The 27,240-nt window shown below is 41.6% G+C and overlaps 1 protein-coding gene across 2 annotated transcripts in view; it reads right to left on the bottom strand.

Annotated features, from left to right (window-relative positions):
* alcama (activated leukocyte cell adhesion molecule a) overlaps positions 1-26,972 on the bottom strand; it is a 76,238-nt gene extending 49,266 nt beyond the window's left edge. For both annotated transcript variants that reach the window (XM_084178227.1, XM_084178228.1), the window contains exon 1: positions 26,707-26,972. In XM_084178227.1, the coding sequence (XP_084034353.1) occupies positions 26,707-26,764 (58 nt within the window). In that variant the 5' untranslated portion in view covers positions 26,765-26,972. The remainder of the gene's footprint in view (positions 1-26,706) is intronic.
* Between the last annotated feature and the right edge of the window lie 268 nt (positions 26,973-27,240).

Here is a 27,240-nt window from a genome sequence, read left to right as displayed (position 1 = left end):
TCTTCAGTGACTCAGGCTATATGCAAAGGCACTCTCCCAATATCATGAAAATATGCTAATGAGATGTGTATGTTTATGTCAAACAAGCCTGAGTCAATTAAAAGGAAGGACTGTTTTCCCCTATGGAGGACTAAAAGTGCCACAATTAAATAAATAAATACACCATTAAATAATTACTTAAATGTGTCATTAATTAATTAAAATTAGAATTAAATACATAAATGTGTTATTAAATGTGTCATTAATTAATTCAAATACCGATTCATTTTATGTAAAATACATATATAATAATTTCACTATTTACATTTACATTTCATGGTCCTGCGTTGGAGTGCTTCCTGAATTACTTAAAACTGTCAAACTGACCCATCAAAAGTTGGTAGGCGGAACCTAACGCCTGATTGGTTACCCTCTGCATCAAGCCAAGACAAATCAATTCCGGATAATGTCAGCAGGTCCTGCTTCTACATCCTCTGCTAAGTTTAAAATGTCTCTAACCAACTCCCTGGAAAGTTCACGGAGATCCTCCATTGTCTCTATCCAGGTTGGCCTACTCTACTTCAGACCAAAGCAATGGATCAGACTAGATTCGCGTTAGCCCCGCCCACTGACTTTGATGGGTCAGTTTGACAGTTTTAAGTAATTCATGAATCACTGCAATGCAGGATCATGAAATGTAAATGTAAATAGTGAAATAATTATATATGTATTTTACATAAAATGAATCGGTATTTGAATTAATTAATGATACATTTAATTACACATTTATGTATTTAATTCTAATTTGAATTAATTAATGACACATTTAAGTAATTATTTAATGGTGTATTTATTTATTTAATTGTGGCACTTTTAGTCCTCCATATTCCCCAACAGTCTGCGATAAATTGCAACGGGAATCACTCAAAAGTGCTGCATCTATTCAATTTAAAATCAGACGCAAGGTGTTTCACGAGTGCACATTCAAAATAGAATGTGCCTAAACAGTGTTCATTATGGGGCTTTTGTCATTTGACTTTTTGACTCTCAAATTTAGAGTTTTATTGAAATATTTGACAAACGGATGCATTGACTACGTTTACATGCAGACTAATAATTAGATATTAAATTGATTATGGCAGAAAGCCGAGTATGGCATTAGTCATGTAAACACCTTCCTCTGCTTATCTTAATTGGAGTTAAGGTCATAATCAAAGTAAGCATACACCGATTAAAACACCAGGTTTTCTGAGCAATCGTACACATTTTTTGGACATGTAAACAGCTTAATCGGCGTTCCAGTGGTGTATTTATTCTGCCCATGTGCCAGCACCGGGTAACTCAAGCTACCCTCCTATGCGCCAGTGAAGTAAGTTCGGAAAAACTGAAAGTATGCATCTTATAAATAGTTTTCACAAACTTTAAAAATGTCCAAACTCTGAATCAAATAGTATTCGCAAAAATAACATGGTCACTCTGGTAGAATGTTTATTTTGATTAGGCGATTTTCTGTTTTTATCAAAAGTCCCATCAGTAGTCTGTGTCCATGTAAACAGGATTATTAGGGAAATCGTTCTTCTTGCAAAGCATGTGAACGTTTTAAACAAACTATTATATTAACCTGACTATCCACAATAATCACATTATTGTGTGCATGTAACCGTGCTCATTGAGAGTCTACGATACAATCCTAAAGACACCTATACCAAAAACTGATACAGGTAAGTGTCATTCCCAATGAAAGATTTTGAAAGTGAGAAGCGACACATATGAATCAACCCTTGGAAGCTGTGGAAACACTAGTCATTGTTAGTCGACAGGAACAAGTTTTAAATTCTAGGTTTGCAAACAGGATTCAGTGACGGAGCACCAGGCAGAGTCTGCTGCTGACCTAACAGTGAGGAAAAAGCTCAAAAGGGATTGCACCGTCTGTCACACCAGTCATATAGATTCATCCTCTTCAACTTTTCACGACATCACCATGCATTCAGACAAGCAGAGAGAGGAGAGAGTGACAAATTCACATTGATTTCTGTACTGAGCAAAACTCCCTGGAATCTTACAATGCGAGGAAGATATGCTCGGAGTGGGATAACATGAGTTGTGAAGTGGCCTTGAGTTAGATTCAAGGTAGAGCTATATTTGATATGAAGACACTGAGATTTGTGCTGGATAAAAAAAAAAGGTACTAATGGCGTTAATTAATTGTTGCTAACATTTTGAGAGGAAATATGAGCCTTCACTAGCAGTAGTTCATTCTTACTTTAGAACCATGCACGCACACACACAGGCACACATTCACTAATAATCCCCATTTGACCATCAATCACATTCTTATCTCATCCCAGACCCAGTTCTTCATTCATGCGTGTCCTCAAACTGATTGCAGTATCTCCCAACAAAAACAAGGCCATGTCGATTTGGTGCAACAAAAGGATTAGGTCACAGATAATAAGGTGTAAAAATAACAGGAGCGCCTCGGCCTTTGATATGGGACTCAAACCTAAACCTTCTTACGCTGACCAGAATATTATTCCACGACAAAGCTGGGCCTCCCACAATCAATCAATTTGGCTTCAATTGGTATCAATTTGGCTTCAATTGGTATCAATTGCAAATGAAAATATGAATGCCTGCAGCGCTAGATTACTTTGTGCCACACAATGTTCTAGGGAAGAATTGCTGATGATAATTACAAACTTAAGAATACAGCATCATTTTCTCCATGTTGGATGCAGAGTGTTTGAAGTACTATTCTACCAGCTTGAACCACCTTTGGACGAGCAGTCTCCATGTAAAGCAGTGGCACCACTTCAGTTGTTAAGAAGGAGCCCAAGAAACAAACGGCCAGCATTAGCAAAACAAGCATATCGTCTCTTGGCCAAATTGGAGGATTCAGAGGGAAGCGAGCCGAACAAAACGTCTTGCCTTGAAAGCATGAGTCTTTGGCTTTCCAATGTGTGATTACTAATAGCACCCAGCCACACACAAACATGCACACACACGCTGCAACCCTTTATAGTTTTATGTATTGCCTCTGCCAGGACTAATTATAAGCAAACTAGCTTGGGAAGACAGGCCAGAGGGGTATACTACAAAGCAGGATCAAGGAGTTAGCCAGCTAACTTTGATAAACCAACAGAAATAACAATAGATTTTCTGGTTAATTAAGAAAGCTAAACTTTGATATGCGTTTTGGTTGTTGAGTCAATTAGACCATCCCCAGTTCAAGCTTATCTTTTTAAAAATGTTAGTTATTTCATAATATTTTGGCAAATTAGCTGGCTAACGCATTAGTGCTGCTTTGTAGTATATAAAAAATAATGTATGCACTCACTAACTGTAAGGTCGCTCTGGATAAGAGCGTCTGCTAAATGACTAAAAATGTAAATGTAAAAAAATTTATGGCTGCCAAGTCCCGAAGAGGGATTGAGATCTGCAAAAGGCACCTCAAATTTTCACATTGCAAATAAGGTGCAATGCATCGCATCCAAAACATGGCCCTTTTGGCCCTGCATTTAATAACACTGTCAGTAATTTCACTAACGGCACTGGTACTTACACATTCTAACATACCGTTTTAGGCGGAAAGTGAAAGAGGACATCGACCAGTGGCATGTCAAATGAGCAACAAGATAGGATTGCATGACTACGGTGGCAAGAATGTAGCAGTACAAGTATTTCTGGTTAGATGACACATTTAAGGCATGCCTCATGACAGGAAGGTGATGACAATGGGGTAAACCAAGGTACTTCCAGAAGGATCCTAAAGGTGACGGCGCTTATTTCGAAATGCCTCTTCTGCGTGACAGGTTTACAATGTAGACATGGTTCAAGGCTTGTGGCTGAAACGCTGAAGGGACTTTCGCAACAGTAATGTGACAGGATGATTATAACCACACACAGCCTCCAATAAAGCTCTTGTTTCAGTCCAGCTATTTACAGAGACAGGACTGAGACAGGAGTTCTCTGAGAAAATTATGCAGCAATGATTCATCAAATTTCTTGAATAATTGACAAGGAGAAATTTCTCTGACTTTGGTGCAACACACTCATAATGAGGCCGTAACAAGCATGTGGTTTGAAAGGGGCCCACTTCTTTGGCTTTCCATGTCTTACAGATGTAAGGTCTCTTGCTCATAAAAAGCGGGTGTGGACATTGTGTATAATTTATGATGTTGGCACAGTGTGTCCGACCGTGTAAAAATCAAGGAATCAAAAGTAATATCATTTTAATAATCAGAGGATGAAAAACACAATCGTGTTCTAAGGTGACTTCAGGCATGCTGAATTGTACTATGCCTAGTCCAATCGCACCATGACAAACTAGCACTCCTATGTAAATACATTTTCTTTAAAAAACCCAAAGAAAACGTGATAATTCTCACCTTCAGAAAGAGTGCGATAAATTGAGATCAAAGTGCAATTTCTTGGTTTTGCATTGCAATCCCCACATTTTACCAAAACATTATTTAATTTGAAAACAGTAGAATAAACACATCATTGTTATCATCTTTATATCATTGTCCCAAATGATGTCACCTCAACACATGCTCTCACTCTGACATGTACACGTACACTGAGTGTACAAAACATTAAGAACACCTTCCTAATGTGACTAGTTTCAGGAAACTAGGCGTAGGTCACGCGTACTTTTTTAAATACAGTACTTTTTACCGCTTTTTCGTGATATCCAATTGGTAGTTACAGTCTTGTCCCATCGCTGCAACTCCCGTACGGACTCGGGAGAGGCGAAGGTCGAGAGCCATGCATCCTCCAAAACACGACCCTGCAAAGCCACACCGCTTCTTGAAACAGTGCTCGCTTAAACCGGAAGCCAGCCGCACCAATGTGTCGGAGGAAACACCGTACAACTGGCGACCGTGTCAGCGTGCATGCGCCTGGCTCGCCACAGGAGTCGTTAGAACGCGATGGGACAAGGACATCTCGGCCGGCCAAACCCTCCCCTAACCTGGACGACACTGGGACAATTGTGTCGCCTCATGGGTCTCCCGGTCGAGGCCGGCTGCGACACAGCCCGGGATCGAACCCGGCTCTGTAGTGAGGCACTGCTTACCGCTGCGCCACTCGGGATGCAGTGCGTCACTACTTCACAGGAGAGCCATTTGAATGTAAACTTTCTTTAAAAATCAAATGCTTTTTTTTGGCAGAAATGCCTTCTGGACCATGTGAACTTTCATCTGCCTTAATAAACAAACTTGTATGCCATCTGTAAATATGAATAAAATTGTTAAATTACGAGTCTAGTTGGTTTAGCCATGGAAGAAAACAACAACCTTTCCGCTAGGCATGATTGGCTGAGATAATGGATGGGCTGGACATGCCGAGAGATGAGTTCGGATTGGTCTGCCATGTAGCACGCTTCTTTCTATGACATGAGCTGGTCAGTATTTGTAGGTAATCCTTTCTAAGGTGGCTTTTTTTGAAAGATATCAAAGTGTTGCTCTCCACTTTCTGAAGGACAGAGTTTTGCAATCAGTGGAAGGCCCGGTGAAATTAGAGTATGATAGCTAAGGACATGGAGAAAATTCTGGCCTTTGATTGCAACTATGCTGTATAAAACACCTGTCACCGGATTACATCTTCAAACTAAAGGCAACCATGGCATCCGTGATAGAGAGGGAGAAGCGTCCATCCATTTATACGGGTAAGATAGTCTAGCTAGCTACATTTTCAGATATTATATATATGTTTCTAATTTTGTCAGTGGTTTTCATTTCAAGTTAAAGCGTACTGTTAGATAGCTAGCTAACGTTAGCTGGCTGGCTCGCTAGCTAACATTACGAGTATGATCTGTGTAGTAATATTATTCGTTTCTCAGAGCCATTTGCATTGCTAATTATAGCCTAATGTTAGCTAGCTAACATTGAACCTGGTTGGTTAGCTACCTACAGATTCATGCAGGGTAGTAACGTTATGAGTTGGGATTATGGTTAATTGCTTAGCTAGCTAGCTCTAGCTACATGTCTAAACAAAAGACTCCACTATGCAAGTAACCACTTCAATAGAATGTTCATGATGTTACTGCGATGTAGCTGGTAAATTCGCTCTGGCTATCTACTCCAATTTCAGAGCACTCTCGTCTGAGTGTGCCAGAGCGCAGAATAACTGACAAATTTACGAACGCTCAACACCTGTTGAATATGGCCGGTGTCAGTAAACGTCGGCAAAAAAGTGTAATTAAATTGTTGCCAGCAGCACAGTTACTGTCACCAACGCTCTGGATAACATAAAAAACAGCCTAACCAGCTCTGCTAGGATGAGTAAAATGGTCAGAGTGAGCTAATCTCTCATGTGTCTGGAAGTAGCTAGCAAGCTAGCCAACGTTAGCCAGTTAGCTTGGGAGCTTGACTGCTGTTGTTAGGTCAGAACACTCAGATCAATTACTTTCCCATTGTTCCTTTCCCAATGGACGTTAGACCAATGGAAATCTGTCCTTCGGTCTGATGAGTCCAAATTTGAGATTTTTCCTTCCAACCGCCGTGTATTTGTGAGACGCAGAGTAGGTACTCTGCATGTGTGGTTCCCACCATGAAGCATGGAGGAGGTGGTGTGATTGTGCTTTGCTGGTTACACTGTCTGTGATTTATTTAGAATTCAAGGCACACTTAACCAGCATGGCTATCACAGCATTCTGCAGCGAAACGCCATCCCATCTGGTTTGCGCTTAGTGGGAATATCATTTGTTTTTCAACAGGACAATGACCCAAAACACACCTCCAGGCTGTGTAAGGGCTATTTGACCAAGAAGGAGAGTGATGGAGTGCTGCGTCAGATGACCTGGCCTCAACAATCATCCAACAACCCAATTGAGATGGTTTGGGATGAGTGGGACCACAGAGTGAAGGAAAAGCAGCCAACAAGTGCTCAGCATGTGGGGGAACTCCTTCAAGACTGTTGGAAAAGCATTCCTCATGAAGCTGGTTGAGAGAATGCCAATATTAGTTGAATGAAAGTAGAGAGCCATGGTATTCTGAGGAGCCATTCCTCCCATTCAAGTACAGTCGTGGTCAAAAGTTGAGAATGACAGAAATACAAATTTTCACAAAGTCTGCTGCCTCAGTTTTGATGATGGCAATTTGCATATACTCCAGAATGTCATGAAAAGTGATCAGATGAATTTCAATTAATTGCAAAGACCCTCTTTGCCATGAATATGAACTTAATCCCCCAAAATCATTTCCACTGCATTTCAGCCCTGCCACAAAAGGACCAGCTGCCATCATGTCAGTGATTCTCTCGTTAACACAGGTGAGAGTGTTGACGAGGACAAGGCTGGAGATCACTCTGTCATGCTGATTGAGTTAGAATAACAGACTGGAAGCTTTAAAAGGAGGGTGGTGCTTGAAATCATTGTTCTTCCTCTGTTAACCATGGTTACCTGCAAGGCAACACGTGCCGTCATCATTGCTTTGCACAAAAAGGGCTTCACAGGCAAGGATATTGCTGCTAGTAAGATTGCACCTAAATCAACCATTTATCAGATCATCAACAACTTCAAGGAGAGAGGTTCAATTGTTGTGAAGAAGGCGTCAGGGCGCCCAAGAAAGTCCAGCAAGTGCCAGGACCGTCTCCTAAAGTTGATTCGGCTGCGGGATCGGGGCACCACCAGTGCAGAGCTTGCTCAGGAATGGCAGCAGGCAGGTGTGAGTGCATCTGCACGCACAGTGAGGCGAATACTTTTTGAGGATGGCCTGGTGTCAAGAAAGGCAGCAAAGAAGCCACTTTTCTCCAGGATAAACATCAGGGATAGACTGATATTCTGCAAAATGTACAGGGATTGGACTGCTGAGGACTGGGGTAAAGTAATTTTCTCTGATGAATCCCCTTTCCGATTGTTTGGGGCATCCGGAAAACACCTTGTCCGGAGAAGATGAGGTGAGCGCTACCATCAGTCCTGTGTCATGCCAACAGTAAAGCATCCTGAGACCATTCATTTGTGGGGTTGCTTCTCAGCCAAGGGAGTGGGCTCACTCACAATTTTGCCTAAGAACACAGCCATGAATAAAGAATGGTACCAACACATCCTCCGAGAGCAACTTCTCCCAACCATCCAAGAACAGTTTGGTGACGAACAATGCCTTTTCCAGCATGATGGAGCACCTTGCCATAAGGCAAAAGTGATAACTAAGTGGCTCGGGGAACAAAACATCGACATTTTGGGTCCATGGCCAGGAAACTCCCCAGACCTTAATCCCATTGAGAACTTGTGGTCGATCCTCAAGAGGCGGGTGGACAAACAAAACCCCACAAATTCTGACAAACTCCAAGCATTGATTATGCAAGAATGGGCTGCCATCAGTCAGGATGTGGCCCAGAAGTTAATTGACAGCATGCCAGGGCGGATTGCAGAGGTCTTGAAAAAGAAGGGTCAACACAGCAAATATTGACTCTTTGCATAAACTTAATGTAATTGTCAATAAAAGCCTTTGACACTTATGGAATTCTTGTAATTATACTTCAGCATACCATAGTAACATCTGACAAAAATATATCACAACACTGAAGCAGCGAACTTTGTGAAGACCAATACTTGTGTCATTCTCAAAACATTTGATCACGACTGTAGACTCCTAGTCTGATGGGAGGTCCAATTATTTGCTATGTTTACACACAGCAAAGATATAGTTGGCAGTTCTGACAACTGATTTTTCACTTACAGAGCACAAGAAAACACCATTATTATTGAGCGAACAAGTGAATTAACTCACATGGCAGGGGAGGGTTGACTTTGAGAATAGCATTTTACACCACTTCTTCTTATATAATTTTCTCTGAGTTGGGAAATGTGTCACTGAAATGAGCTCCTTCAAAAGAATATGAAATGTGGATCCATTTCTGGGTCATTAAAATCAAGAGGCCAGTTGATGATCTTGACAGACCCCTGCATCCTGATATGCCCCTGACTTCAAAGAGCCATACATTATGCTAAAGAAGGGCATCTGATACTCCAACATATCAAACTTAAGCCTTGGGCTACAAAGGCCAATGCAGCAACCTTTTTATAAAAAATAAACTAAACACAAACATTAACTGGAACATTACATCCATGTTATGATCATAAAACCAAAAGTTTAAAAGACCAAAAGAGAAAATTGCCACCTTCACTATGGAGCCTTTGTTTCACATTTCTAAATGAAGGCTGCATGGGGGCCTTTCAGAGAGCCTTTTCTTTACCTCACATTGTAAAGGTATTTTTACTCAGGCTACAGCGGAAGTGTCGCTGTTGCTGTGATGATCAATGTCATTATCTGTTGACCAAACTGCTCTCATAAGAGCCATGTGTGAGCTCACTGTAACAAATACAACCATTGTGTCTCTCTCGAACTGGTGGGAGAGATATATCCCCCCCAATAGCACTGCCATGAAAATACACTTGTCTCTCTTATCTCCGGAAAAACACACTTGGAAAAATATTTTCGCTCTGTTTTCTTTTGTAGGGGGAAGGTGTGCCTCAAGAAACATTTGTGCACGTCCAGGGAAGAGATTCGTAAGCATCATTCCTGCTAACACGTCTTTCCCGTGAGTAAAATAGAAGGTTGGCTCCTGAAGGAAGGACTTTCTGTTTAAAATACCTAAGCCGTGAAGCTATTCTCCGAAAGCTTGGCGTTATCTTGGCTGGTACACAGATGATCTCCAGTATTTCCCCAATAAGGCCAAAATAAGTACTTCCAGTCCACCTAGAGGTAAACATTTGCCCCAGGGGAGGGCATTATCTCCTCCCTGCTTTCAAAATGCACCTACATGTATGCCAGGCTATGGCAGGCGGCAGGTAGCCCAGCAGTTAAGACCATTGGGCCAATAACCGAAAGGTTCACTCTGGAAGGCAATTATGAATCGTCACTGAAAAATAGGAAAATTAATGAGTGCCATTTTCAGTACTTAAACTTGTTTGTCGGATATGAGTGTGTGTGGTGTGTGTTTGAGAAAACACACACACACACACACACAACTCATTTGAATCTAGAGGGTAATCACACACAGTAGTGCGTTAACCTCACTCTCCCAGTTAAATTGCAAGACATCCAGACCTAACACATTTCATTTTCTCTGCCACCACATCAGTTAGGCACCACAGAGAACATGCTTTAGGTCTTTTGTCTGAAGGGTCATTTCCACTCCCACACAATAGGCCAGCACCACAGTGCCAGTGTAGCTCCTTTATGGGCTCAATTACATTCACTTATCCATAATGGGGCCTGAATAAGGGGAGAAGTCCGGAAGGCCACAGCTTGATATACAAAGATTAAGCTAGCCTGGAAATACATCAGAGCAGGAGAGGCTAATGGCCATGACAAAGAACTTATCTGATTTTCTGTTTTGTGGTCAAAGGCTGATCAACAACAAGATTCTGGAGGAACCTCCAAAGCCAAGGGGGTTAGGTTGGGACCTTATCCCTCCAAGCCCTACAGGAGGCCTCATAGTAGTCAATAAAGATCATCTCGAGGGGAGGTTCTTTGCTTTCTCCACCGTCTTTATGCCTCCCTGTGGTTCCACCGTAAAATAAAAATAACATACAACTCACGTATTTGCAATGCTGGGTTTATGCATTCACAGCACTTCTAACAATGTAGCTTTTGTACTTGACCCCTCTGGCTGGTAAATAAATCAATTTGGGCCTATGTGAGTGCAATCACAAAAAGGGAAGGCGACTGGGGGGGAAAGAGGGAGATAGGATATTATTCAATTCAAATTAGTTTCTTCAAACTACAGGAGACGGAGGAAGTAGATTATAAATTGTTTTCTTGGTTTTAGAACTTTACTTTTGTGTCAAGTTATTTCAATTAATTTCAATTTGCATTGCTAACTTTAGTAGCAAGTAGCTAGCTACCAGAGTGGAGTTTTCTCCGCCAGAATGGCTAGCTAACTCTAACGACAATGTAGTGGATTTTTTGTTGAAGAACCCTTTTCATTGCCATATCAGATTCAAGCTTCCAGGAAAAAAACTCAATCAATCATGTAATGGACAAAGGTCTGCGTATTAAAACTGTGCAACAGGGATGTTCTCAAGTAGCTAATCGACACTACTGCATTTTTGGCCATGTAAGAGTTGGCTTTTAGGGGGCACGTTGAGAAACCACAGACATCAGCTGTCGCTCGCAGTTGTCAGTTATCGTCAGGTACATTATATATACAAAAGTATCTGGACACCCCTTCAAATTTGTGGATTCGGCTAGTTCAGCCACACCCGTTGCGGACAGGTGTATAAAATCGAGCACACACCCATGCAATCTCCATAAACAAACATTGGCAGTAGAATGGACTTACTGAAGAGCTCAGTGACTTTCAACGTGGCACTGTCAAAGGATGCCATCTTTCCAAAAAAGTCAGTTCGACAAATTTCTGCCCTGCTAGAGCTGCCCCGGTCAACTAAAAGTGATGTTATTGTGAAATGGAAACGTCTAGGAGCAACAATGGCACAGCCGCGAATTGGTAGGCCACCGAAGCTCACAGAACGGGACTGCCGAGTGCTGAAGCGCGTAGAAATTGTCTGTCCTCAGTTACAACACTACCTACTGAGTTCCAAACTGCCTCTGGAAGCAACGTCAGCACAATAACTGTTTGTCGGGAGCTTCATGAAATGGGTTTCCAAGGCCGAGAAGCAGCACACAAGCCTAAGATCACGATGCGCAATGTCAAGCATCGGCTGGAGTGGTGTAAAGCTCGCCGCCATCGGACTCTGGAGCAGTGGAAACACGTTCTCTGGAGTGATGAATCACGCTTCACCATCAGGGAGTCTGACGGACAAATATGTGTTTGGTGGATGCCAGGAGAACACTACCTGCCCCAATGCATAGTGCTGTAAAGTTTGGTGGAGGAGGAATATGGGCTGCTTTTCACGGTTCGGGCTAGGCCCCTTAGTTCCAGTGAAGGGAAATCTTAACGCTACAGCATACATTCTAGACGATTCTGTGTTTCCAACTTTGTGGCAACAGTTTGGGGAAGGCCCTTTCCTGTTTTTGCATGACAATGCCCCCATGCACAGGTATTTGGCTTGCTTGTATGACATCAAAGCGGTATTTATTATTAATATAATTATTATAATCCTCAACGTCTCATCTTTCAAAATACATAGAGTCCTCGTAATTTACAGCATTTTCCTCTCTCAGACAATAAAACTTTTCCAAAACTTGCCCAATTAGCAGGATAGATGGGACCAACTTCTTGTTACAGGCCAAATTTGACAAAAAAAAAAAAAAAAAAGATTAATCTAAAGAACTACAGAAAATCATGCGATTAATCATCATTAATTATTTTAATCGTATGACAGCCCTAATAGAAATAGTTATATGCATTTAATCCTATCCGATAGCTGAAATCTGGATAGATAATTTTTGAAAAACTAGGCCCAGGAGTGCAAGTGGCCAAGGCACGGACCGTGGCGATACGTTGGCATATGAGAATTATTAGAATATGGCAAATCAATTCTTGCATTCTATCCATGCAGGCTTTTGCGGGCTACCTGAGACATGAAACAGATAGGTGGGAGGGTATACAGGCTGTCGCCAATTTATTAATGAGAAATTTGCCTAAATGGATAATGGAAACACTTCAACCACTTCATTTTTATTTCACACTATTTCTTTATTTTTTTGGTGTGACGTCATTACGTCCAGCTGTTTTTAGCAACACGAGACAGTTCAATAGAAACGCACCACTTGCTTTTTCATTATAAGCTAATTTACTTGTGTGGCTCCTAGCCAAATTACGTTGCACTTCTGTTGTCATCTGATTAAAATGAAGCAATTTTCTGATGAATGTGTTGCACTAATGTATTTTCTTTGAAGGAATACTATAGTTGCATGCCCCTGATCACTATATTCAATAAATACAAATTTAAAAACACTTGACTTTCAATATGAAATGCAGATGAAAGGGTTTAAAAACACAAAATGTTTATTGGTCTGCGTTTTGAAAATGCAGATTTCTGAATTCTAACACTGCCACCTATCCTGGCGCTCAGGCCAGGTTGCCTACATCTGTGCACACTCAAGCGCGCACGTTCACACAAGTGACAAGATGGAGAAACCAGACGTGCGCCAAACAAAAAACTATGAAGAAATTGAAATAAAACTGGTAAATATAACTTCATTATTACTGCACAGTTTGTGAGCTCTCCAAACAATGTGACATGTCCACTGGATCTGACGGGGCTCTGCCTGCTGTAGGAGGTCTGGACCTATCACCGGGAGCTGCGAGCATATGCTATCCTGCGTCGCGTGGGCCCGTGAAAGGTTCCACGAATTGTGTGAGATGTAGGAATAGGCAGATTTCTCCATCCCCTTCTCCAGCCGTTGTATTGGGCAGGTCAATGGTGAGCAATGTCTCAGTCCCTGGAGCAAAACTGTTGTGCTATCCAGGAGCACGAGTACAGGACATCAATAAGCTGCTGCCAAACATTTAAAACCTGCATCAGGAAATTGAGTCCATCATAGTTCATGTGGGATTCCATGACATTATGAAGGGCAGCTCAGAACAGCTGAAGATGGGTTTTAAAGAACTGATTGGGTCTCTGCTTGACACCAACAAACTCCCCATAATATCTGGCCCTGTGCCCTCCCTAAATCGTGGCGTTGAATGTTTCAGCAGACTTTTAGCTCTCCATAACTGGTTAAGTGACTAATGCAGCTCTGTGGGTGTAACATTAATTGAACATTTCGCTGAGTTGTCATATTGCGTCAGCAAATGTACATTATCCCAGGGGCGTTGGTACACACAATATAATTAACCTAATTTATGTCCCTCTAACTGCCCTGAATGCCTCTACTGATCCTACAGCTATTGTATGCAGTAATCATGTGCCTATGAACCAGAGTTATACTGTTAGCACTGAGGCGGTGTGCCCTAGTAGGAAGTCCACTGTGTGCAGCTCACCCTGCACTAACATAAATAACATGAGAATTTCTACTTCTGCTAAGCTTTTCAGTAAAGCGATGAAAACAATCAAGCATCCCAGAAAAGTGCTAAAAATAGCCCACGTTAACATATGTAGCTTAAGAAACAAGGTTCATGAAATCAATAATTTGCTAGTAACAGATGACATTCATATTCAGAAACTCATTTAGATCATACCTTTGATTATACAGTGGTAGAAAAACACAGAAAAGACAAATGCAATTGGTGGAGGTGTTGCAGTTTTATATTCAGAACCACATTCCTGTAAAGCTTAGAGACGATCTCATGTTAAATATGGTCGAAGTAATATGGCTACAGGATATTTCCTCACCTAAAGCCCATTCTGGTGGGAAGCTGCTATAGACGAAGTGCTAACAGTCTGTATCTGGATAACGTGTGAAATGCTTGATAATGTATGTGATATCAACAGAGAGGTATATTTTTTATTTATTTTACCTTTATTAACTAGGCAAGTCAGTTAAGAACAAATTCTTATTTACAATGACGGCCTACACCGGCCAAACCCGGACGACGCTGGGCCAATTGTGCACCGCCCTATGGGACTCCCAATCACGGCCGGTTGTGATACAGTCTAGAATCAAACCAGGGGGTTTGTAGTGACGCCTCAAGCACTGAGATGCAGTGCCTTAGACCGCTGCGCCACTCGGGAGCCCAAGCTGCCCACTCAAAAAAAAAGCTTTAAAACTGTCACCAGTTCCTGAAACCCGGTTCAGGTTTTAATATAGTGTATAAGAGGTCATACAATACGTTTTGTAGTGATTCCTATGTTGTTGATGTTAAGAATATTTGTTGGTCTGTGGTGTGTAATGATGAGCAACCAGACGCTGCACTTGACACATTTATGAAATTGCTTATTCCAGTTACTAATAAGCATGCACCATTAAGAAAATGACTAAAAACTTAAATCCCTGTGGATTGATGAGGAATTGAAAAATTGCAAGTTTGAGAGGTATGAGGCAAAGGTAATGGCAAATAAGTCTGGCTGCACAACCGATTGGCAAACGTACTGCAAATTGAGAAATCATGTGACTAAACAGAATAAAAACAAGAAGAAACTATACTATAAAACAAAGATAAATGATTATATACACTGCTCAAAAAATAAAGGGAACACTTAAACAACACATCCTAGATCTGAATGAATGAAATAATCATATTAAATACTTTTTTCTTTACATAGTTGAATGTGCTGACAACAAAATCACACAGAAATTATCAATGGAAATCAAATTTATCAACCCATGGAAGTCTGGATTTGGAGTCACCCTCAAAATTAAAGTGGAAAACCACACTACAGGCTGATCCAACTTTGATGTAATGTCCTTAAAACAAGTCAAAATGAGGCTCAGTAGTGTGTGTGGCCACCACGTGCCTGTATGACCTCCCTACAACGCCTGGGCATGCTCCTGATGAGGTGGCGGATGGTCTCCTGAGGGATCTCCTCCCAGACCTGGACTAAAGCATCCGCCAACTCCGTTGGTGGATGGAGCGAGACATGATGTCCCAGATGTGCTCAATTGGATTCAGGTCTGGGGAACGGGCGGGCCAGCCTGAACTGCTGACACACTTCAGCCACATGAGGTCTAGCATTGTCTTGCATTAGGAGGAACCCAGGGCCAACCGCACCAGCATATGGTCTCACAAGGGGTCTGAGGATCTCATCTCGGTACCTAATGGCAGTCAGGCTACCTCTGGCGAGCACATGGAGGGCTGTGCGGCCCCCCAAAGAAATGCCACCCCACACCATGACTGACCCACTGCCAAACCGGTCATGCTGGAGGATGTTGCAGGCAGCAGAACGTTCTCCACGGCGTCTCCAGACTCTGTCACGTCTGCCACATGTGCTCAGTGTGAACCTGCTTTCATCTGTGAAGAGCACAGGGCGCCTGTGGCGAATTTGCCAACCTTGGTGTTCTCTGGCAAATGCCAAACGTCCTGCACGGTGTTGGGCTGTAAGCACAACCCCCACCTGTGGACGTCGGGCCCTCATACCACCCTCATGGAGTCTGTTTCTGACCGTTTGAGCAGACACATGCACATTTGTGGCCTGCTGGAGGTCATTTTGCAGGGCTCTGGCAGTGCTCCTCCTTGCACAAAGGCGAAGGTAGCGGTCCTGCTGCTGGGTTGTTGCCCTCCTACGGCCTCATCCACGTCTCCTGATGTACTGGCCTGTCTCCTGGTAGCGCCTCCATGCTCTGGACACTACGCTCACAGACACAGCAAACCTTCTTGCCACAGCTCGCATTGATGTGCCATCCTGGATGAGCTGCACTACCTGAGCCACTTGTGTGGGTTGTAGACTCCGTCTCATGCTACCACTAGAGTGAAAGCACCGCCAGCATTCAAAAGTGACCAAAACATCAGCCAGGAAGCATAGGAACTGAGAAGTGGTCTGTGGTCACCACCTGCAGAACCACTTCTTTATTGGGGGTGTCTTGCTAATTGCCTATAATTTCCACCTGTTGTCTATACCATTTGCACAACATGTGACATTTATTGTCAATCAGTGTTGCTTCCTAAGTGGACAGTTTGATTTCACAGAAGTGTGATTGACTTGGAGTTACATTGTGTTGTTTAAGTGTTCCCTTTATTTTTTTGAGCAGTGTAGAATGATAGTAAAAAGCTTTGGAGCACCTTAAATGAAATGTTGGGCAAAATGGCAAACCATAATTCATTGAATCAGAGGTCTCATTCATCACAAAACCCACTGATATTGCCAATTACTTTAATAATTTAGATTAGCAAATTTAGGCATGACATGCCAGCAACAAACTCTTACACTACACATCCAATTATAACTGATCAAATTATGAAAGACAAGCATTGTTATTTTGAATTCTGTAAAGTGAGTGTGGAAGAGGTGAAAAAAGTATTGTTGTCTATCAACAATGACAAGCCACGAGGTCTGACAACTTGGATGGAAAATTACTGAGGATAATAGTGGACGATATTGACACTCCTATTTGCGATATCTTCAATCTAAACCTACTAGAAAGTGTGTGCCCTCTGGCCAAAAAAATGGTGTTTGACCAGATATGCTATTTTATTATAAACAAATTGACAGACTTTCAGCACGCTTATAGGGAAGGACATTCAACAAAAACGACACTTACACAAATGACTGATGAATGGCTGAGAGAAATTTATGATAAAAAGATTGTGGGAGCTGTTTTGTTAGACTTCACTGCTGCATTTGACATTATCGATCATAGTCTGCTGATGGAAACACTTGTGCTATGGCTTTACACCCCCTGCTATATTGTGGATAAAGAGTTACCTGTGTAACAGAACACAGAGGGTGTAGTAAAATCTTTACTAATGACATGCCACTGGCTTTGCGTAAAGTGTGTCTATGTATATGGATGACTCAACACTATACACGTCAGCTACTAGAGCGAGTGAAATCACTGCAACACTTAAAGAGCTGCAGTTAGTTTCAGAATCGGTGGCAAGGAGTAAATTAGTCATAAATATTTCCAAAACTAAAAGCATTGTATTTGGGACAAATCATTCACTAAACCCTAAACCTCAACTAAATCTTGCAATAAATAATGTGGAAATTGAGCAAGTTGAGGAGACTAAACTGCTTATAGTAACCATGGATTGTAAACTGTCATGGTCAAAACATGTTGATACAACCGTAGCTAAGATGGGGAGAAGTCTATCTATAATAAAGCGCTGCTTTTCCTTCTTAACAGCACTATCAACAAGGCAGGTCCTACAGGCCCTAGTTTTATCGCACCTGGACTACTGTTCAGTCATGTGGTCAGGTGCCACAAAGACAGACCTCAGAAAATGTCAATTGGCTCAGAACCGGGCAGCACGGCTGGCCCTTAAAATGTACACAGAGAGCTAACATTAATAATGTGCATGTAAATCTCTCATGGCTCAAAGTGGAGGAGAGACTGACTTCATCACTACTTATTTTTGTAATAAGTGTTGACATGCTGAATGCACCGAGGTATCTGTTTAAACTACTAGCACACAGCTCGGACACCCATGCATACCCCACAAGACATGCCAACAAAAGGTCTCTTCACAATCCCCAAGTCAAGAACAGACTATGGGAGGTGCACAGTACTACATTGAGCCATGGCTACATTGAACTCTATTCCACAACAGGTAACTGATGCAAGCAGTAGAATCAGATTTAAAAAACAGATAAAAATACACCTTATGGAACAGCGGGGACTGTGAACACAGGCAAAGGTACACATACAAATGATAAGACATGCACTATACACACACGTACACATGGATTTTGTATTGTAGATATGCAATAGTGGAGTAGTGGCCTGAGGGAACACACTTACTGTGTTGTGAAAAGTGTTATGAAATGTAATGTCCTGTAATATTTTAAATTGTACATAACTGCCTTAATGTTGCTGGACCCAGGAAGAGTACAGTGGCCTTGCAAAAGTATTCATCCCCCTTGGCATTTTTCCTATTTTGTTGCCTTACAACCTGGAATTAAAATTGATTTTTGGGGGGTTTGTATCATTTGATTTACACAACATGCCTACCACTTTGAAGATGCAAAATATGTTTTATTGTGTAACAAACAAGAAATAAGACAAAAAAACGATTCAGCCCCCAAAGTCAATACTTTGTAAAGCCACCTTTTGCAGCAATTACTGCTGCAAGTCTCTTGGGCTATGTCTCTATAAGCTTGGCACATCTAGCCACTGGGATTTTTGCCCATTCTTCAAGGCAAAACTGCTCCAGCTCCTTCAAGTTGGATTGGTTCCGCTGGTGTACATCAATCTTTAAGTCATACCACACATTCTCAATTGGATTGAGGTCTGGGCTTTGACTAGGCCATTCCAAGTCATTTAAATGTTTCCCCTTAAACCACTCAAGTGTTGCTTTAGCAGTATGCTTAGGGTCATTGTCCTGCTGGAAGATTAACCTCCGTCCCAGTCTCAAATCTCTGGAAGACTGAAACAGGTTTCCCTCAAGAATTTCCCTGTATTCTGACCAGTTTCCCAGTCCCTGCCGATGAAAAACATCCCCACAGCATGATGCTGCCCACCACCATGCTTCACTGTGGGCATGGTGTTCTCGGGGTGATGAGAGGTGTTGGGTTTGCGCCAGACATAGCGTTTTCCTTGATGGCCAAAAAGCTCAATTTTAGTCTCATCTGACCAGAGTACCTTCTTCCATATGTTTGGGGAGTCTCCCACATGCCTTTTGGCGAACACCAAACGTGTTTGCTTATTTTTTTCTTTAAGCAATGGCTTTTTTCTGGCCACTTTTCCGTAAAGCCCAGCTCTGTGGAGTGTACGGTTTAAAGTGGTCCTATGGACAGATACTCCAATCTCCGCTGTGGAGCTTTGCAGCTCCTTCAGGGTTATCTTTGGTGTCTGTTGCCTCTCTGATTAATGCCCTCCTTGCCTGGACCGTGAATTTTGGTGGGCGGCCACCTCTTGGCAGGTTTGTTGTGGTGCCATATTATTTCCATTTTTTTATAATGGATTTTAAATGGTGCTCCGTGGGATGTTCAAAGTTTCGGATATTTTTTTATAACCCAACCCTGATCTGTATTCCTACACAACTTTGTGTTTGGAGAGCTCCTTGGTCTTCATGGTGCCGCTTCTGGGGCCTTTCAGAACAGGTGTATATACACTGAGATCACGTGACACTTAAATAAAGTCCACCTGTGTGCAATCTAAATAAATATGTGACTTCTGAAGGTAAATGGTTGCACCAGATATTATTTAGGGGCTTCATAGCAAAGGGGGTGAATACATATGCACGCACCACTTTTCCATTATTTATTTTGTATAATTTTTTTGAAACAAGTTATTTTTTTCATTTCACTTCACCAACTTGGACTATTTTGTGTATGTCCATTACATGAAATCCAAATAAAATTCCATTTAAATTACAGGTTGTAATGCAACAAAATAGGGAAAACGCCAAGGGGGCTAAATACTTTTGCAAGGCACTGTAGCTGCTGCCTTGGGGATCCTTAATAAATAGAAATACAAATTCACTACAAGAATGAGAACGGTATGCAGAATTAATATATTGAATGAACAGAAATGACCATAACCAAACATTCTAGATTAAATCGGGAAATGGCAATGATTAACGGTGGCCTACATTTACTACTGGTTATACTTTGATATACACAGAGTATACCAAACATTAGGAACACCTTCCTAATAATGAGCTGGCACCTATTATACCCCGTTCAAAGACTTAAATATTTGTCTTGCCCATTCACCATCTGAATGGCACACATACACAAGCAATGTCTCAATTGTCATGGTTTAAAAATCCTTCTTTAAAATCTGTCTCCTTCCCTTCATCTACACTGATTGGATTTAACAAGTGACATCAATAAGAGATCATAGCTTTCACCTGGATTCACCTGCTCAGTCTACGACATGGAAAGAGCAGGTGTTCTTAATGTTTTGTATACTCAGTGTATAGCGGGGAATTCATCAACATTCACAAACAATTCTCACCATGAAAACAATGACAGAGCACGAATTGGGGGGAGAGTGTGCATGGAGAAAGACATGCCTAGAGCTTTGTCGTCACACAGTATTTGGAAAAAAAAGTGATCTCTCGTCAAAGACTGAGTTTTGACATCAGTTTGAGTACTCATGCCCATCCCTATTACATATTGCTGCTTTAAGGATAGTATCAAGAAATGTGGACTGGGGTTCGAAATGATTGACACCCTTGATAAAGATTAACAGAAATGACTATGAAAGAATACTGAGCTGTTCAAAACAATTTGAAAACGATATTATTTTATACTAATACAATTGCTCAGAGAAAGAGATTGTTTAACAAGTAATACTTTTTTTCCTCAAAAAGGTAGGGGTCAAAATTATTGACACCCCTGTTTTCAATACCTCACCGTGCAAGGATAACTGCATGGAGCCTTTTTCTAAAATGTTTTATGAGTTGGAGAACACATTGGGAGGAATCTTAGACCATTCCTCCATACAGAATCCTTCCAGATCCTTGATATCCTTTGTCTAACGTTAAGGAAAAAGGTATTAGATATTCTAATTTCAACATCAAACCCACCACTGGCGTGGCCAAAGAGCTCTATTTCCATGTCACCTGAACAAAGCACCGGTTCCAATTCAAGAGCCAATGCCATTTAGCAAACTCCAGGCATTTACATTTGATGGACGACATGAAAATAGAGCTCTTTGGCACGCACACCAGTGGTGGGTTTGGAGTCGAAATGAGAATGCATGAGCAGAAAAGAACCCCATACCTACTGTAAAATATGGTGGTAGATCATTGATGTTATGTGGCTATTTTGCTTCCACTTGTCCTAAGACCACTGTTAAGTTCAACGGAATCATGAACTTTACACAGCACCAGGACATTTTATCAAAAAACCTGGTTGCCTCTGCCAGAAGGCTGAAACTTGGCTGCAAGTGGATCTTCCTACAAGACAATAACCCAAAGCAAACATCAAAATCCACAAATAAATTGTTAATTGGACACAAACATTTTTTAAAATGCAATGGCCATCTAAGTCTCCAGACTTGAAACCCATTGAAAACCTGTGGCTTGAATTGAAGAGGGCAGTCCATAATCGCAGATGAAGGATATCAAGAATCTAGAAGGATTCTGTGTGGAGGTATGGTCTAAGATCCCTCCCAATGTGTTCTCCAACTCATAAAACATTTTAGAAAGAGGTTCAGTGCAGTTATCCTCGCAAGGTGAGGTATTGAAAGTTATTGAAAACAGGGGTGTCAATCATTTTGACCCCTACCTTGAGAGAAAAAAAATACTTGTTAAACCAAATATTTCTCTGAGCAATTGTATTAGTATAAAATAATTTCCCAATTTTGAGGGGGCATACAATATAGCTCAGTATTTGAATTATGTATTTTATACAGTCATTTTTGCTCATCTTTATCAAGGGTTTCAATAATTTCATACCCACTGTATGTCTGATCATCATTCAGATCATGTCTTCTACACATCAAAGTAAGACATTTCAAATGGGGGAAATAAAGTTATTCCAAGATCTCCATAGTGGGCAGTAAGGCTGTGTGCCTTTGAATGGCAAACTGTTTTGATGTGCTCAAAGTATTAGATCATTCATTAGATTGGATAAAAAAGGATCTAATTCAATTTGTGACCTTTTTCCTTAAAGTCAGACATGCAGCAAATGCCAAGACAAGCATTTAACACGATTTTCTGATAAAAGAGTCTTGCAATGTCGCAGGCAACAACAGTTCCTCTATATGAAAACGCAGGAGATATGAATACCAGTGTTATAGCCATTCCTTTGAAATGAATCAGACTAAGCATTGTCCCCTTCATTCACGAGCCTTGTGGAACCATATTCAACCTAAAATAGCAAACAGCCGGTGCCAGTGGGCCATTAAGTTGAGCAGCTATAGCCCCATAAATGTATGTTCAAAGTAATTGGGTGCTTTAGTGATCAATGCTAATCCTCCAACCCCAGCATTGACTGCAACATCAATACATGTATATTACCTAGCCTGTAATAAGCTAAAATATAATTTTAAAAGCCTGGATGCAGGACACTTTAAGCATGTAGCCACTGACTAGAAGCTTCCATGTAGGAAGCTTTCAACTGAACTCCAGCCCTGAGGCTGGAAACGTGTGCTTCGCTAGCCAGCTGAGACTGTGACAACATGACATGGAACACAGAGAGAGCAATACTGTTGACTGCCTGTCAGAGTCTCATTAGGATCAGGTGCCTCATTAATCCCACTCATTTCAAGAACAGCTCAAAGCAAGCTCACCCGTTGATTGACGTCTAAGACTGGGATAATCGCCACTTTTTTCTCTCCAGGAAGAAGTAAGCACCTTTTCCCTCACCGACAGCACGGGAGTCCATGTCCAGTTAAGATGTCGTTGATAGCTATTGATTTCCTTTTAAGTGTGTTCTGACAGGTCGCCCAGAGGTTTTCACAATCCAATTCTAATAACAGCAGTCCGAGAAGGTGTGTGGTGACAGCTGCAAGTAGGAAGGCAGTAAACTTTATAAACTTCCGTAATTGATGGCCACAATACCTGATAAGCACTGCGTGTGTAGGACTCAAGTGAGTCTCCCATTTATCTTTTCGAATATTTCAACACACTGCTCTCCATTGTGTGATTTGAGGAGGTGTGGATGAACAACCTTGCGTCTTCAGAGTTCGAGAACAATACTCTTCATATCCAAATGCTGACTCTCGGTTAAAATCCTCCACCAAGAAGCACTATTAACCCAATCTCCCAAAAAAACAATTTCTAAGCCTCTTCCATAGAACAGCATTGGACTAACATTCTGTGAAGAAAAATAATAATAAACTCCCTGAAAACATTGTTTTAATTGCCAGATATGCCGTTGATGGGTAGGGTGGGTGTACTGCAAACATTCAAAGGGATAAAAAAAAAACAGTTGTGTTTCAGTGAATCTTCCAGAAGTCGTTTTAAGGCAATGCTGATAGGAGGTCCCTTCTCACCAGAGCTGAGATTAGTCCATTCGCAGATGAAGGGGGGCACCGGTTGAGCATCACCGCAGATGAGGCAAACAGGAGGAGTGCGTGACATGTCCTAGGCAATTCGCTGTAAAAGCCTGATGGCCAGGGGTTTCTCTCCCATCCCCTCCCCTGATGGCCAGGGGTTTCTCTCCCATCCCCTCCCCTGATGGCCAGGGGTTTATCTCCCATCACCTCCCCTGATGGCCAGGGGGTTCTCTCCCCTCCCCTCCCCTGATCCCCATCAATGGCAGCCAGGTCCCAAGCGATGGCTGCTTAGATAATAAGAGAGTAATTGCTAAATCGTGTAGAAACATCTCAGGCAAATGACTTCGCTTCAAATCGATTACTGTTTTCATTGTTACTGAGCCACATCAAGTTTGCTGTCTCTAAGTTTACATTACAGATAAATTAACCCATTCATGAGCTTGACGTGTCATCAGAACCAGCATTTACTCCGAACACCTGCAGTCTTCCTGAACAGTGCTTCAGACAATGCATTGAATATGCAAATTGAAATTGCCAACCCCATTTTAACCATGCACACACTTTCTAGTTAAAAATCTAATGGGTATTGAGAAGAGTCTGACACAGTGCAGGTCCCTTTTTGCCCATAAGCAATTCAATCCTCAAACCAAAATGAGGTGGAATGAAAACATGAGCACATTCCACTGCCTCCATTCTGCTCCTGGAGTCTGTATTTCCCCACGGAGTCGCTTCTTCGCATGGTGGACTTAAGCAAAGCAACGCTTAGTCTCCTGAGAAACTTGAGCAAACAGTGTTTCACTTCCCCACTTTGATACCATCACACGTTCCCAGGCAGTCAAATGACTTTTTACCCATGACATCACTGTCGCTCTGAATGAAAGACCAAAGTGCATTGCTAGTCTGCTACTGGTGAATCATACATTAGCTCACATGAAGGGAAGGAAAGAGGGAGGGTTTCCTTTAGTTATTCCCCTTTCTTACCAGGAGCATGACGACAATAGTGGTGTTTCGACAAGATAGTGATCATGTTGGTTATGGTTCCCCAATTGTTTAATAACATAGAACAACTTTGAGAGGCCAGAAACGATTATTTCTTGCATGAAGGCTGTTGTTAAAAACGGCAGCACAAGGGGTCAGGGTCACTGCCCTAGCCAGAAAGGTACAAAGATGCCTGTCAATTAGTCATGGTATTTTACAGTCTGACAAAATAAATGTGGCTGGGAAAGACAATCTGCAAAAGCTTGGTAGTGAGCACCGCTCTTTTTGTATTTACATCATGAGTGTGAGGGAAAGGTTGAATTAATTGAACACTCAACCTCTTAGCTTACAAGGCTGCCTGCTGAATCCTGCTGCACTTGGACTAACTGCAAGCAGCCTTTCTCCATACAGGAGGGAGCTCAACCTAAGGTCCATGACAGACAGCGCTTTAGGAGGGTGCTTCAAAAAGAAACTAAACTTTCCAAGAGGTGCTGGGAGTTTAAGGTAAAATACCCAGCACACCATCACAAGAACTGCCCCTGTGATTGATGGAAACTCCCCCACTGTCCTGCTTGGCATTAATACTGAGGTATTTCCCTCCGGGAACAGAAAACAAAAGCCATTTTACATGTCTGGGCGAGGTGGATAGCATCCACCTGAGGCTAAAGCAATTGGAGGTACAGCACAACGCAGCTGGATACCACACCCATTATCTTGTCAGCTACAACATATCACCAGCAGCCTTGTCGAGTGAATAGTTTTATTCCATTACATTGAAAGAGACACCTGTGACTGTTATAGAACATATTTCCACTGACACACATCCCAAAGGAATTGTAGATTTATACTTTTTTCAATTTCAATGGAAAATGCAACCACCTCAGTGTAACAGCCAATATCCATTTGAACTTATACATACTGTAAGGCACTATGCAACTCTAACTTAACAGATCAGTATGCCATGAAACTTCAGTTTTTAAAAAAGTACAATGACTTGACAATTTTTCTATTATTATTGAGAGGCTCGGCTGAGCAACTACTCTCTGGGATGCAACATACCAACTACAAACATCATCCATCATGTCATCAGTGGTCTGGTGTGGCTTTCAGCATGGTTTAAATCAAACCAAAAGAATTCCGGTGCCCATGTCAGATGATTAACCAGATAAGTCAATGTCCAGACAGCCCCCTGTCCCTTTAACAAAGAGCAGTGCTGTTAACAGCAGGAGTGTGGAATGACAGATAATGCCACTGAGTTAGGCCTACCGAATTCGAATGGGTTCTTCCCCATGACACACTAGGTTGCTGTAGTAATTTATATTCTTAAGCATTGAATTTCAATTACATCACATGCCTCATCATATTGTTTGCTGTTAAAATCGGAGTGTGCCTATACACAAGTCTCCTTTTAAAACCTCTTAAATGTTGATTCATTCATTATAATGTAATTGTTTTATCAAGGCATATCAAGGTAATTCGTTTATAAATCGATTTCTGTTGGGCCAATCCCTGCTTCAATTCAGTTGGCCTCGAATGACTCTGGGGTATAGGGTTACATATGTACAGCCATTGGAGGCTCGGGAGTCCATCTGTGGCGGAACAGTACATATTACTCAAACAAGATGCAAAGGCGAGAGAGTCAACACAGCGATATGGAAGTCGTCCCATCGTTCTATGACAAACACACACCGATTTATTTCGAATGTTAATAAAAAAAACTTTAACACAATTTGAAGATGTGAAACAAAACCACTTTGTGTTCATTACAGAGGGTCAAACTTTATATTAGACGAAAGCTGAGATCGTGACGAATCAATAGATTCGCTAGCCAACTCTGGTACGTTCACATGGGGATAGACAACAATGAATGAGAGCAGTCCACCAGGAAATAAGTCGCATTAGGCATTACTAGGTACTGTTCATTGTTGTGAACTCTCACATGTGACGAGTGTGTCTCGTTTCAGAAGTTCATTTCATTAGTCGACTGTAGCCGAGTCTACATAAGCTTCCAATACAGGCTACACACACGCACTCCCGCTGGTGTTCAATGGTGGTTGACCTTCTTCTATGTATCACTTTGTCTAGTCATCGTAGCGTCATTTTAATCATCATTAGGCCATATCAATAATGTTTCATTTAAAAGTTCAGAAACGAATGTCAATGGCACTTAAACTTTATATTGCAATATTATTTTATGATCTGACTACAGAACTTTAATTAAACATGTAATGTGTCACCTGGACAAAAACGTATTACACAATGTTGTTTGTGCTCTGATAGTCTAATAATAGGCTATATCAAAGATGAAACTTCTGTATCTGTAAATCGCTTATAAATCTCGACATACCTTGTAGAACCGTCGCAGCAGTGACGAGAGAAAGCAAGAAGTGGCCAGTCGAATCCATCCTTCGAAATATCAAGATTTCTTCCTCTCGAATTTACCTGTGATACTCAATAAAACGTGAGGATGGTGTAGTTCGTAGGATAGCTTGACGCTATAATAATATATTTTTCCTCGCTTATGAATTGTTTTCTCGGACGCAGGAAAGCCGGAACAAGTGAAGCGCTGTGTATCCGTATGAATGAGCAGGTAAAAGTACGAAGCGGAGCGATATCTCGCTAGAGGGCTGTGTGTGTGTGTGTGTTTGTGTGTTTGTGTGTGTGTGTAGGGGAGGGGAGCTGTGAAGCTTAGGCCGCCCAGAGTGGCTCGCCACAAGCTACGTGACTTGTGGGCGTGCTGACAGCATATGGCAGCAGTTTGATTGAGCGTCAAGAATTTAGCATAGCAAGTTTGTACGAAGGTGTGGTTATTAAATGGGTAAATAGTTTAATCCATTCTCCATTTCATGAATTTATTCACAGGTAAATAGTAATATGCTCT

The sequence above is a fragment of the Coregonus lavaretus genome, assembly GCF_964263955.1.
Source record: "Coregonus lavaretus genome assembly, chromosome: 15".
Lineage (NCBI taxonomy): Eukaryota > Metazoa > Chordata > Actinopteri > Salmoniformes > Salmonidae > Coregonus > Coregonus lavaretus.
This window is presented reverse-complemented; position numbering and strand designations above follow the sequence as displayed.